The sequence below is a fragment of the Pagrus pagrus genome, assembly GCF_965226575.1.
Source record: "Pagrus pagrus genome assembly, chromosome: 15".
Classification (NCBI taxonomy): Eukaryota; Metazoa; Chordata; class Actinopteri; order Spariformes; family Sparidae; genus Pagrus; species Pagrus pagrus.
Window position 1 is genome coordinate 8,649,245 of NC_140199.1, and position 14,381 is coordinate 8,663,625.

At 41.0% G+C, this 14,381-nt stretch overlaps 2 protein-coding genes across 2 annotated transcripts; one reads left to right on the top strand and one right to left on the bottom strand.

Moving 5' to 3' along the window:
* Positions 1-183: 183 nt before the first annotated feature.
* Positions 184-4,905, bottom strand: bora (bora aurora kinase A activator). Its single transcript, XM_084374815.1, has 12 exons — positions 4,806-4,905; positions 4,365-4,519; positions 4,095-4,201; positions 3,905-3,950; positions 3,720-3,798; positions 3,538-3,582; positions 3,374-3,430; positions 3,014-3,279; positions 2,474-2,636; positions 1,809-2,377; positions 1,542-1,682; positions 184-929 (listed from the first exon to the last, which is right to left on the bottom strand). The coding sequence occupies exons 2-12, from the start codon at positions 4,512-4,514 to the stop codon at positions 909-911; spliced, it is 1,644 nt and encodes a 547-aa protein (XP_084230941.1). The 5' UTR covers positions 4,515-4,519; positions 4,806-4,905; the 3' UTR covers positions 184-908.
* A 72-nt stretch (positions 4,906-4,977) lies between these two features.
* mzt1 (mitotic spindle organizing protein 1) lies at positions 4,978-6,637 on the top strand. The gene is made up of 3 exons (XM_084374818.1): positions 4,978-5,280; positions 5,459-5,604; positions 6,070-6,637. Exons 1-3 carry the CDS (start codon positions 5,229-5,231, stop codon positions 6,091-6,093), a joined length of 222 nt encoding a protein of 73 aa, XP_084230944.1. The 5' UTR covers positions 4,978-5,228; the 3' UTR covers positions 6,094-6,637.
* Positions 6,638-14,381: the final 7,744 nt, after the last annotated feature.

Below are 14,381 nucleotides of genomic sequence, written 5' to 3' on the forward strand. Positions count from 1 at the left end.
CAGACAACCTACTTTTCCCCCCTGTTCTTGTATTTTATGTTTTTCTCAATTATGAAAACTAATAAAGTGGAGAAAAAAATAAAGTTCATGTTTTAACATGCTCAAATTAATTTATTAGGTCAAGATCCTCAGTGCTAAAAAATAAATGCCCAACTCAAAAATAACTTCTTCTCAAGCCACATAAAGAATTCAAGTTAATTTAATGTGACGATCCAGCCCATGCTTGTAAGTATATAAAAAATAATAAACAAATGGCTCAGTCAGCATTTAATTTGCTAGTGGCATTATTCAGTGTGTTATTCAGGCATAAATAGAGCATAACATCCACAGGTAACCTGAATTTTAACAATTCTTACTCGTAAATTAAAAGAAAAAGCTCTGATCATAGAAAAACATCATGATAAACAGTTTTATAAAAACATAAATACAGTACAAATCTGTTGCATCTGTCAGGTTGATAATGTCAGCACCGATTAAAATTTTAAATGATGGCTTCCGCATCAATACAGCATTCAAGGAGGTTGCTGTTGTGCAAATGTGATGCAGATTTTTTTTTTGCACCCCCTTATCACATCGCTATACTGGGCCCAAAAGAACTGTTGACTTATAATTACAGATTTTCAGTATATTACAGTAGGACTCAGATAAGCTATGGATTTGTCTTCTCCCTTACAACCTGTGACAAAACATGCCATGTTAGAGCACTTTCTTCCTCTCAGGCAACTTGAACTTTTCAACCTAAAAAAAGACCAACTAATAACCACTCGTGAACCCCCTCAAACAATCACCCTAACCATATTCATTCAACATAAATGCTTCAAACTTAGTGTAAACTTTGTTGTATTTGATTGCAAAAATAATCAGCTTTAGCTTCCACTGGAAGAGGCGTCCCTTTAATTGCAGATGGCTCAGTGGTGAGGATGAAATGCCTGGAAAACAAGAAACATACTTTTAGTAGGATGAAAAAAGTACACAAAGCCTTGCAGCATGCACAGTACTTTTAGTAATACTGTTAGTACTGTTCAGGGTTTTCCCTAGATTTGTGGCAGGCTTAGGTACATGTATTTGAAGAGATGTTGACAGATGTGGCAAAGTACACACATTCTGTATTCAAGTAGAAGTGCAGATACTTGTGCAAAAAAAAAAAAAGGACTGGTAAAAGGTGAAGTACTGATTCAACTTCTCATCTCTCTCTGTCTATTTATGTCTTACACGGTTGCGTATTGCGACGTCTGCCGTGCGTGATGTGCACTGATGGGCTAAAATCAGTCGTAATCTTGGGAAGGCGGCTTGCAAAGACGCAAAATAAAACTAAAGTAACGGGGCTGTTTTGAAAATGTAATTAGTACAAACTACAGATATTCGTTTTTCAAATGAGGGAGTAAAAGTACAAATATGAAAAATAAATACTCAGGTCAAGAATAGATACCAGAAATCTACAGCTATGCGTATTGTAATTGAGTGCCAATAGTGCATGAGATCCAAAGGCTCAAACTCCCATACCCAGAGCCCTGTGTTTGTATGTAAAGAGTGAACAGTACCTTTACTTTGGCGTGTCGTGTCACTTGAAAGGCCTCTTCTGCCATGTTTGGACTGAAGGACTCTTTACTGTGACAGTCTGAGTTGAGGCCATCTATTAGACTGGCAGTGCCTGCTGAGGTAGTGTTGTACCCGCTGTCCACCTGAACACAAGCAAAAAGTCATTGTAAATATTTCATTAAACAAGCATCAATAGGACTATATGAATAACAAGATTCATTCACAAAAGAATAAGTTAAATATGCAGTTAAATACAAACACACACTAACCTGCATGCTGGAATCATAGCGTATGCTGCTTCCCTCTGCCAGAAGAGACAGAAACATGTGAGAGCTCTCTGTTGCCGACACGTTGCCCATACGAGAGCTGGTCAGCTGCCCCAAAGGCCCTCCACCTTCCTCCTCTTCATCCTCTATGCTCCCTTCTATCCCCTTGTCCTCCTCCATTTTCACAGGCTCCATAGGATCCAGGCTAGCTCTCTCGGTGTCAGCGGGATGATTGTCACGTGCCATGGGTGAAGATGGATCTAGCTCCATTAGCGGAAGAGAAAAAGAAGAAGAGGAGGAGGAGGAAGAGGAGCAGCAGAGGAGTTTTTCCTCAGCCTCCTGATTGTCTTGGAGATTAGGGTTGAGGATCGGGGAGATGAGGGGAGGGGAGGCCCGGCAGCGGGCTCTGGGACGGGGCCTGGATCTGGGCTCATTGTGGCAGTGGAGCTGGTGTGGGGAGCAGCTACGAATGGGGGAACAACCCTCAACAAATGGGCTCTCATTGCACGAAGCGACATCTACGTCCAGGGGTACATTGTTTGGAGTCAAGTTGCTCGGCTGCTTCCTCTCAGCTGAAGAAAGGACACAGATTCAGAATCAGTTTAAAGAGAAACTCCATTAATTTCTCATTTTTAAAAACCTTTTAATCTTCAAAACAAAGACTCTACCTGAGCCTATTGGTGTGCGTGCTGCATGTGCAACAATAGGAGAGATTGTTGGGGAGATGAGGCCAGCAGGAGACGACCTATCCGGGAACATCGGACTGGTGATGCTGCCGAGGCTGCAGTCCCGGAAGCAGCCATGCTGGATGGGACTGGACGAGAACTGACCCTATCATAAAGACAATGCAAATACAAACTTACAAAAACAGTTTGATCAAAATGCAAAAAAAAGGACCACTTTAAGCATAAATTAGTTGCGTACGGTATTTGATAATAGTTTTGAAGTTCTGTTACTGCTTTTGAGTATTACCAAAATCTGCTGAAAAGATTAGTCAATTAACAGGATTACAGATTCATTTTCACTCCAATTTAACCTTTGTGATTATAAATAAATCTGTTGCTAATTTAAAAAATGATAATTTTTTAACATATTCTAAAAGGAGAAAAGATCACAAAAGCAAATTTGAGAATACCAAAATCCATATAGATGAGAGTACTACATGTTTTGCAAAATAATCATCATTTGCATCCCTACAGTTCACTCACCGTAGAGGGAGTCTGAACTGTCATGCCACAGGACAAAGGGGAGGCAAAAATAGATGATACAGTTTCAACTCCTCCTTCAGCTCCTTCTCCTCGGTTTAGAGAAGGCATCTCCTGCCTGGTGTGGCTTCTCTCAGGGCTTGGCGGGCTGGAGCTGTCAGAGCCGCTGTAGCTTCCCCGGCCATCGAGGAAGAGCTTACGTCTTAAGGAGGAGGAACTGAGACTCTCCTGCACGGCGTCACACGCTTCCTCCTGGCGGTAATATTCTCCTGAGTAGAAGGAAGAAACAGACGGACAATCATGGTGATTTGGTTGATAACAGGCTCTGTGGTTTGATTGTGCTCACATTTATTAGATGCTTACCTAATACTTTTTCCAAATCAAATGCCAAAGGTAGCGAGAGAGTTGTCTGACAACCAACTGTAGAACAAGAGATCAAAAACAAGTTAGGAGATAGTGAAGGAGAGAAGAAGAGATGGGAATCATTTTGTAGAAAGCCATTTTAAAAGTGACAAAAACACACCAACCTGAGATTTTTTCTGGCTTCTCTTCAATCATGGCAGACATACAACCTACAAGAGCAAAGACAATACAGCAACATGATAAGGAAATGCTTAAACAATGTACAAAAACAGTACAGCATTAAAGAAAAAAAGGCAAATACATGGAGGAAAGGTTAAAAAGTAATATTAACAATAAGACAACCTACTTTTCATTTTTATCTGAAGGCCTTTACGGGTGTCTTGGGCCGCCCAGGGGGAAGGCACGATGGTTCCTTTGGTAAAAAACTTTATTGGGAGACAAAAAATAACAAAATCACAAAATGAATCTGACAAACATCAATATATGAACTTCTTCATCATTATACACTATGATTTGATTTAAATCCCGTACCTGCTCAATAGCGTTCTGACGCTTCTCCTCAATGTCAGAATCCATCCTAGGTTTAAAGTAGAGAAGAAGTTTTGTCACTTCCTGCCGTCACATCATTATGGTATAAGTTAAGTAAAGCAACCCTATTATTCTGTCACAGTGTGTCCTATTACCTACATATCTACTGTGACTACTGTGTTTCAGTACATACCTTGTCTGGCTGAGGTAAAAAGACTGTCGCTGGATTTCCTCTTGGTCTATGTGCACTGGAAGAAGACTGGCCATTTCATCAATAGACCAGTTAAACTTGGGAGGAGTCTGCAGGACAGATCACATGAGAAAGTGAATCAAAGTTAATAAGAGACTACACGCACCCAAACCTGTTGAGATGGTACAGTAATTTGATATTTGCAAAAAGAGATGTGTCTGCATGTGTCACATACTAGTAGATCTAAAATATGTGAGGTGTGCGCAGACTTACAGTTTTACACTGCATGGACTTGAAGACAGATGGGCTTGGCACTAATGCTTCACGGAGGTGGTGGTAGTCATTTGGACTTTCAAATGGGTTTCTAATGGAAGGTCTGCCTGGAGTCTCAGGAGTGATCTGTATCTCGACACGGTCCACCATCTTACCTGACAACATATATAACAGTCAGCATAAAGGAAATGAAAATGAGAAAATAAAACTGCCAAGGAGGAGCCCACAAACACGGTCAATCAATGTTTAAGTTAGCATGTTAGCTACATTGCTTCCCGTTTCTATAGCGTTAACTAGCCTTCTTAGGAAATGTAACTGGAAGGAATGTGGCAACAGCGTTACGTTACACATTTCCTCCTGCCTTGGTTCTTTTACTTTACTTTAAAAAAATGAAAGGTACATTAAAATATAAGCAATATACGTTTTGCTTTTGGTACTTACAACTGTTAACGAGCCAGGACTTCGACCACACAGCTAAAAACAATCTTCATTGAGGACTCAGCAAACAATCAGCAGCGACAGGGTTCAAACGTTTATTTCAATTTCGCCCACAAAGCCCGTTAGCCAATAGAAACGCTGCCGGAAGTTCTGGGGAACCAATCAATTAGAATTGTCGTCACTTCCGCCTCCCGTTTCGTTAGTGACTTGAGCAAGCAAAATAGCTAGCTTAGCCCCTATTATTGTCCCTTAAATGTAGTTTATTTATCATTCTTTTGAAAATATTATCTAAGATGAATACTAAACGTTTAAAGTCAGGCTGAACTGTTGCAATAACTTAATCTTGTGTCGCGTCAGAGACCTCTTGAAGTTTTATTTGTTAGCCTCCTGCTAACTAGCTTTGGCTAACTGTATTCATTCTTCACCATGGCAAGTGCAGCAAATGCAAACCTAAACGCAGTCCGGGAGACAATGGACGGTAAATATATATTTGTAAAATGACTTCTAGATCACTGGCACATAAACAGCCTTTTTTAGCAATCCCTCAGCTTGTCTGTACGTTAACCGTATTGCTAACAAATCCCATAGGACGTGCAGCAGTCTGTTTGCCACTAGAGATTTTTCAAACCTAACCTGTCATCTTCTTCCTCTAACAGTGCTGCTGGAGATCTCCAGGTTGCTGAACACTGGTCTGGACATGGAGTCTCTGTCCATATGTGTGAGACTGTGTGAGCAAGGCATCAACCCAGAAGCCTTGTCTGCAGTTATCAAAGAGCTGCGGAAAGCTTCTGAATCACTCAAGGTACAGAAACAGGCTCATATTGATTATGAGATTTTTTGACAGTGAATTGAAAACAGTCATGACAGCGGATCAGTCAGTTCATTTGTTACGACAAATGCCCAAAGTGAAGTTACCAGACCTCAATGTGGTGTCAAAGCCAACAGTCTAATAACAGGGAGAAAAGCAGAAATGCCTTATCCCTTTTTACGGTTGAATTTGGCAACCTCTTTAATGTCACCATACGTCAAATGTTTTCTTGAGCATATGGACTGGTGAACAATAATATCTGTTGTGCTAAAGCAAGATTATATCTGTGATTTGGAGCGCTCACCTTCTGAGTGAGTCATGACAGGAACATTACAATCACTGTTGAGACAACTGTCAATAGAAGAATCTGTAATTTGATTACAATGAAAATCACTGTCTTATGGTCGCATAATTAATCCTGATGATGCATCACTGCTACGTACTTATTTTCTCTTTCAGGCTTCTGAAAACTGCACTAACTGAAGTTGCAGCCTGATCACCTCAGTGTGGGAACTTTGGGATCATGCCCCATTCCTGGATCTGTACCTGCCTATGGGCTCTTCAGCCAATCAGATTGGTCTGTTTGTTGGCACTCTGTCCTCTGCGTCTCCTTGGTGACTGTAACTGCTCCCGGTCTGTGCTTTGACTGTGCTGTGTCTTGAGTTTCTGAGTAGAGGAATCGACCTCAGTCTTCTTCCTGAACACAAGTCTTCTCCTGACATGAGGGCACGCTCAGCCATTCTGCCTCAAATCTAAGTTCCTCCTGCTGTTATTTGCATTAACATTGACATCCTGCCTTAATTTAAGAGCATACTTCTTATTTCTGATAGTCAGTTGTGTTGCACTTTTCACTAGGAATTGTTTTTTATGATGTTTTGAAACATGTATGCAATGTTATGAATTTGTTTTAAAAAATGTGTCTGCATAATACATCTTTCAAGGTAATCCTTTTGCCATTTTCATTGCTCATGTGACCATCAATGATGGAACAAAGTCTAAATTAAAATGTTACAGTCGACGGCCACAAGGTGGTGTTGTGTCATTCTTATTTAATCTGAAGTATCCAGTAGGTGTTCATTGGGTGGTAGGTTCAAACTCTGCAAGTTTCCGAATGTTTATGAGCAATTTCATACTGTAGTTTTATCAGACACTTTTTTAAAATCACATTTCCCTGGTTTTGTACCATTAATTGACATTTTCTGTGTTGTTGTGACCCTAGTTTAGAAGGTACCAAAGCATTTTTCCCCTGTGATTTCATTCCTACAGGCTTCAGATTTTACAAAGGAAATGATCTTTCCTGTCACACTAGGTGAAAGGAACAAAGATTGTGGTAGAACATTACACAATAATACAAACGCATACCATACAGGGGTGATCACATCCACGTGTACAAACGAGAAGACATTAACGAGGGGTCATTCTTTACAGCAGGATGTCCTGTTGAACTGAAATCTTAGACCCTTTATGTCTGTACTCTATCCACACAAAAAAGTATTTGAGATATATTGCAAACTTGACAAAAAAAAAAGCATGTCTTTGATCAAGCAGAAATGAAGCCCCTACATCATGTGTCTAACCACACACAGCATTGTGTTGTTTCTCCACTGTCTGTAAAATAGCTCTATTCATCTTCGAGACGAGGGAAAATGCTGAGAGCACAGAAACATTCCTCCACAGGCCAATATACAGGCCAGGAGCGACCTCTCATCTGCAAGGGCTTCTTGAATCAGTATCTTTGAATCTGTGCGTGTGTGTCCCTCAATGTGTGTGAGCTTAGGTGTTCACACTGCGCCGTAGATGTCTACAAATGAGTAGCCCCTAAGCCATCTGACAGTAACGCCTCACCCCTCACAGGCGCACCGCGGAGAGAGTGTGTGTGTGTAAGCATTTCTGTCTTCTCCTGCTTTGTCTCGCCATCTTGACTGACAGCCTGTGAGTCTAAATCTCTGTACTGCTGCTTTGATCTCTTAACACAGTATCTCCTCTGTTCCCCCCCAATACCAGCATCGTGTTAGCCAAGTATGAGAGGCATACAGATACGGTGCAGTGGCTCTCCTTGATAGCCCATCAGCCTGAAACAACCTCCTGGCCTCCGTGGGGGGTGAGCTGCATGAGATGTTGTTGGAGGGAGACCCATATTGAGAATCCTTTTCTCTTACAAAGGAAAGGAGTTGTGCATGGCTTGATTGGCTACTGTGGGCGTGGGACTCAGGATGCATTGCTCTCTGTTTGATGTGTTTGAAGGGTTTCTCCTGATCTTAGCCAGCTACTTTGATCTCTGTAAAACAAAATATTCACAAATCCCATAGTCCTGACTGAGAGATTAGCGTCCATATATGCATAAACATCTAAGAGGTGTTCAACTAGGGCACTGGTCAGGTCACATGACTGGATAAACTCAAGAGGCTGCAGCAGGTCCTCACATCAGAGCTTCTAAAGGTGTTTATGTTTGTACGTCTGATAATTATCCGGGCTGAGGATTATTTTTCTGATAAATGAGGGCAGTCTCATTTAAAAGTGAAAGATCTGTGTGCTGCAATTACGGTCCAGGTGTTTGCATCGGATATTACAAAAATAATTAGAGTGGACTGATTACAAGTTCCTTATGCATAAGGAGAGACGGTCTGTTGATGTTTGTACAAAACCTAAATTACACACATATTGTCTCATGAAAACAACTGGCCCTGTGTGAAGCAGAGTTTAACCAGAAGTCAAAGATCTCTCTCGCTCTATGTGCAGTTAGTTACTAATTACCATTAGCCACAAACAGGTAGGTCTAATGGTCTCCCTGCAGAGACAAGGCTTTGTTTATGTCCATTTCATGTTTTATTTCTCATTATAAGATGATTTCAGGGCTATTATTTTTAGTCAAAAGTAATTTATTCCTGATGAGTTCTTCTCGTTAGATGATTATAAGAAAAAAAACTTGAGTTGTGTTTGAAGAACTTTTTTTGTGGCAGACTTTATTTTCTCTTTGTAATTTACTGTCACATCTAAGTCACACCAAAGTATACTCTCATTTGACAAATGTGTCTTCTAAATCCACATGGGTTGGAAACACACTGGGAAAGTAATTAAGAGTATCTGCTTAATTGCTAAGTACAGTTCAGAACCAGCTTCACTGGCCGAGTTGACTCTGGTTTTTCATTGCTCTAAACGTCTTGCACAGAAAAGCAAGGATCTACGCTGAGCGAATAAAGGTGACAGGACAACTTTAAGAGGCTCCACACCCAAAGTCAAGGTTATGTCATTGCGTACCTGAGATGATTTATATTAAAAGTTAACTTTATATTAGACATCTTTATTTGTGGCTAAATTATGAGCATGATAAGGTTGTTGGCTATAGTGTGACATTAATAATGAATTACACTGAAGATAACTGACGAAAGCATGCTGTCTCTATTTATCTAGCAAGCATGGTGGTAAGAATTTGGCTAATCCTGGCCATGACTTATTTGAGGGTCATGTGCCTGTGATTGACCCCTGATAATACCGATCAGTTAACTGGTTATTGGCTTTATCCAGCTCCAAACTAGCATTATTAGATCAGCCTTTAAAACTCTACAATCGATTGACCTCTTCAGTCTGTTTAGGTCAGAGCTACAAAGTTAGAAAACAGCAGTAGCTTTCTTAAGCTTGCTGGCGTTGGCTACCACGAGCTACGTTTAAGACTATTGCGCCAAATCCCCCTAAGTTAGCTTTAAAGGATCTGTATGTCCCACAATCCACCATTTATAGCAATTAAATATGTATTAATCCCTTTTTTATTGGCCGTATGTGAGTGGATTCTAACGTGACATGACAAATGAGACCTTCCCGTGTGTCTCGGTTGCCTGTACATGCCTGTGGATGACTACTTTTAAGTTGTTTCATGCTGCTGGACTGTGGATGTCTTTGTGAAGGACTCGGGTCGGATTTTCCGCGACAGTCAAAAGGATGTGACATTACGCACGTTCTCGAGTGCCTCGTCTCAGGTCCTCTCTCCGCTCCGCTAATGGGGAGCGACAGTCGCTAACGTTAGTTTAGAAACACCATCCGCGAACATTAAGTTCCACAGAGCAGCTTTAATGAAGCGTGCAGCTTTAATGCGTAAGAAGAAATTTTGATTACTTCTTCTATCAAAAGTAAAATATAGGCTGCAGCTTTAAGTAAAATTATGAAGACACAACTTTTAATCGTAAAGCATCATTTTACATTGTGACTGTGGTATTTCTGCTTTTACTGAGTAGCTCAACCTCTGATCATAAATGACATATGTAATTAAGTGGAGCGCTGCATATTCTTAATGCCATGAAACCCGTTTATTGACAACCTAGAACAGTTTTTTATCTCAGAAAGATCATGCTTATATGAGTCTGTATTCTGGCACTAAAATGACTGATTCCTCTATCTTATGAAGCCTGTCAGGCCCCCCATCCTTCAGCAATGTGAAGCTTCACTGGCTGTATTTGCCCTAAGAGGAGTTCTGTGACCTTGTTAGAGCTTACACCAATACGCCACCCTTGATTAAATACAGGCCACACTTTTACACTGTAAGATTATACTATTTAGATCCCAATTAAATTCACAGCAAGGAAATTGGATCATAAACTCTTTAAAGGATCGTTAACAATCATTAGACGGGATAATGGCATGGCAATCAAAATATGTTAAAAAAAAAAAAAAAAACTTCCAAAGTCTTTTAGTGACTTTGTTGTTTTTGGACATTTTCCAAGCTGATTAATGTAGAATTGATTGATTTACAGTTGTAATTAGCTGTCTTCTGCATAGATGCATAATAATCGTATATCTCCCTGCTTGTTCTAAAGTATTAATTGGTTTCATTAACAAAAGCAGTTAATTGAATAACAATTAACAAAGTTGGTGATGGCATCGACGCAGCGCGTGCAAACTCCCTTGTGTTTTCCCTATGATGATAATGAAACCACCTTTTTATCAGATTGGAATTTTGTGTGTTGGACTATGTAATGACTAATATGATATTGGGCTTATTAGTTTATTCGAGTGGCTCACTGAGGCGTTAAGCTGGTATCGAACATGTTGTGTTTAACAGGTAGGCACCATATGCTGCCTTAATCAGACACTGGAATCACATTTGGTTGTTAAATTGTCTTCTAATAAAAGCAGGTAGTAAAACAACTTAAGCTAATTCAATTCCGGTCGAGTTTGGGTGAAGTGAACAGCTGTTCATATTTGTTGAATCGTTTTAACATTCACTCTCTTTGTTTTTTGCAGTTTTCTTTTGTTTTTTGTTTTTTTTAAAAAGGTTTAACTTCAACAGCTTGTTTGTTCTTCAACTTTTCGTGTAGAAAATAGAGATGGAGGGTGGACTAGCTGTCCACTCTCCTTAAAAGAAGACAATACCAGGCATATTGTAGTGACAGCTTGCATTGTGTGTGTGTGTGTGTGTGTGTGTGTGTGTGTGTGTGTGTGTGTGTGTGTGTGCGTGCGTGTGTGTGTGTGTAAGAGAAGGAGAGAAAGAAGACAGGAGAGTGAGCATGTGTGTGTGTGTATGTTAGAAAAACAGAAAAATAGAGAATGTGTGTGTGAGATTGTGTGTGTGTGTGTGTGTGCATGTGTGTTACAGTGACAGCTTGTATTCTGCGTGATTAATGATGTGCTGTGTGACTTGATAAGTGCTTCGGAGGACCAACGCTTGTTTCAATTAGACCTTGTGAAGGTCGCGACGCCGCGCCGGCCTCTCATTATCATATCCATAATCAATCCACATTATCATAGGAGAATGTGGAATGGATGTGTGATATCTTGGTCATACACACACACACACACACACACACAGGGAGATGAGCACACACACAGACACCTAATCACATACCAAAACACAATGACATACTCTCTCACTCACAAGAGCGCGCACACACACACACACCCTTCACTCCAAGTTGATTTGAATCATAACAGTGGCTGTCGGAACGGATTGTCTGTTCAGATTAAGAGTGTGTTTCTGAGAATTAAGTAGCGCTGATGGTGGTGGCATTTCAGATCCCCTCTGCAGACACAAATGCCAAAACATCATTCTGTCACCCCCTCCTTCTCTCTCACACAGCCACATATACGACCAAGTGCACACACACACACACACACACACACACATATACACACACGCACATCCAGACACTTAACCAGGACCCTGGGGCATTTTTAATAGAGGCGAAGTGATTCGTATGTTTTTACTCCTCTAATGAGAACAGATTGAGTGGTATTTACACTCCATCGGCTGATCTAACCACCTACACATTTGCCTCATGCTTCTGCTGCTCACTGGCCAAAACAGACATGTGGAAAGGACCAGAGCTTGGCTTTCAAACAGCGACACAACATGAACATTATCTTTGTCTTTGGCTCACGATGGCACCACGGCAAGATAAATATGAATTATTAAAACAGGGAAACTGTAGCCGGGTTTAGTTTCTCTAAGGCAGCTTTTATTTGTCTCAGACAGTGAAACAATGTGAGGAAAAAGGTGCCAGAATCAGACACACTGGTCCAGGGGGGTGACTCACTTGGGATCCGACTGCGAATCTTTAATTTAATCAGTAAGTCTACCTGAGATCTAAACATTAAAATGAGGTCACCTATTTCCTCCAAGAACATTCAAACAACAATCTAATATAGCCTAGACGATACAAAAACGTGAATCAGGGCAAATGAAGGAGGTTTGAACTAAAGAATCACACTGTACTGGAGCAATTATGGGAATTTAATAAGATATAAAAAATTAACAACTCAAATTAACTCAAAATATTCAGTGAGGGTAGAACTACCAGGGTGGTCAAGATAGAGGAAGAGAAACTTGCAGAAGAAGCAGAGATATCATTCAATGCAATCTTCTGCCACCCACATTACCCACAATGCAACTGAGATTCAGGTGTTGTATGCTAGTGGCGGCTAATGTAGTCTTGAGCTGTGAGGCCCAAGCTGAGATGTGGGGCGAGCTACAGAGGTCTGGTAAGCTCACCTCTTTCTGAAGCCACGCCCCCGATGGTTTCACTTTCAGACGCAACTGATGCTGCCTCACGTGACATCACATGAAGCAACCTATCAGCTGCTCCCTCTGGAGCCACAGACTGAAACCATGAACAAAAAGAAAAAGCATTGGAACAGAAACTGTTTGGAAAAGAGCCGGCACAAAATAAAATACTCGACAGGCGATTGGACGAACCATCTGTCTATCACCGTCTATTAATTAAATATGCGCTGTGGCCCACTGAGCGTGAGCGCTGGAGACCTATCGCTGGCCAATTTGGCTAACTTCCGGTTTAACCCTCCGCTAACCTGAATGGGGATAAAGTGATAAAGTGAGCCCATAATTTGGGCCATTCTGTCCAATTAAATGTAGAAAGTGTAGAAGAGCTGCATGAATAAATCATTTTAGGTCTATTCAAGTTAGCTGGGCACTAAACCGGAAGTTAGCCCGCTTGGTCGGCAGAAGTCTCTAGCGCGCACGCTCTATGGGCTTTTTTTGGCCACCAAGCAGCTTTAATCAGAATGAACGGGTGTCCTCTACAATGCTGTATCCAGATTTTAACTGTTATATCCATGTAAACGCTTGGCACTCTTCCTGTGGGCTTGGGTTCAGCCGCAAGCATGTAAGATGGCGAGATGGATTTGCGAGATCACGTGATCACGCCTCACAAGGTAAAAACGCAGCAGTGCTCCTCAAGGCCTGCAGACAGACTTAAAATTGGTGGCGCTCCCCTTTAGTATTACACAGTTGAAGTATGACTTTGTTTCTTTCTCCTCTGTATGGTACCCTGTATTTTTATACCTCAGCAAGTGGAAAGATTTAGCAGCGAGTATCGGCTCATTGTTTTTTATTTCATGGGAGTTTAAGCACAATAGCTGCTGTAGGAATTAAACCTATGACCTTCCTGTTGTGAGACAAAGTCACTTCCCACCAGGGCATCCTGCAACCTAATTGTAACAGGCTTCTCTTTAACACTGTGGTTGCTTACCAGACCATGGATGGATGATAAATTAAACCTAGCATTTACGTTATAATGATTGCTTTCGGCTTACATATTACTCATCAGATCCTTGTTTACATCACCTTATTTGCGGGCTAACTGGCTTCACACTGTATAAATATGTAAATCTATTTTTAGATGATGCCACGAGCCATGCAAAAGTTGCAAAGCGCTGGCCTGTGAGGTTAAAAACCGAACGTTTCACCACTTATTAAACACTTAAAGGTGGGAATTTATGAAATGAATCATCTCTGCTTAACACTGATGGCTTTATCGGTGTGTTTTCTACAGATGGAGAAAGAGAGTCGTGACATTTCTTTTTGGCAGGGAAAAGGCCAGACTCAGCAGGAGTTATCAAAGGCAAAAAGTAAAAAGTTCGAGTTAGCTATCTCTCCCTCTCTCTCTCCCTCTCTCTCTCTTCCCCTGGAGATACTCATGTTAAGCATAATTAAGCAGATTTGATTAGCATCAAGCCTGGCTTCCTCTCTTGACTTTTAATGAATGTAAATCTACCATCTACATCCTAAAGATTAATTTCTGCCAATTAAAAAACACAAGAGGGCTTATTGGGGAGGGGGAGGGGGGGTTGTGAGGAAAAAGAGTGTTAAAGTCCTTTGAGTTGGAGTACAGTCGGAGTTTTATCCTCTTCCCCCTTGTCTTATGGTGAGATGGTCTCTGGAGATCTGTGTCTCTCTCTCCCTCACGACCAAGATCATTATCAGCACAATGTTCCGTGAAAGCCACTTTGAAAGGACTGCGAGCTCCATATGTAAATGATGGGAG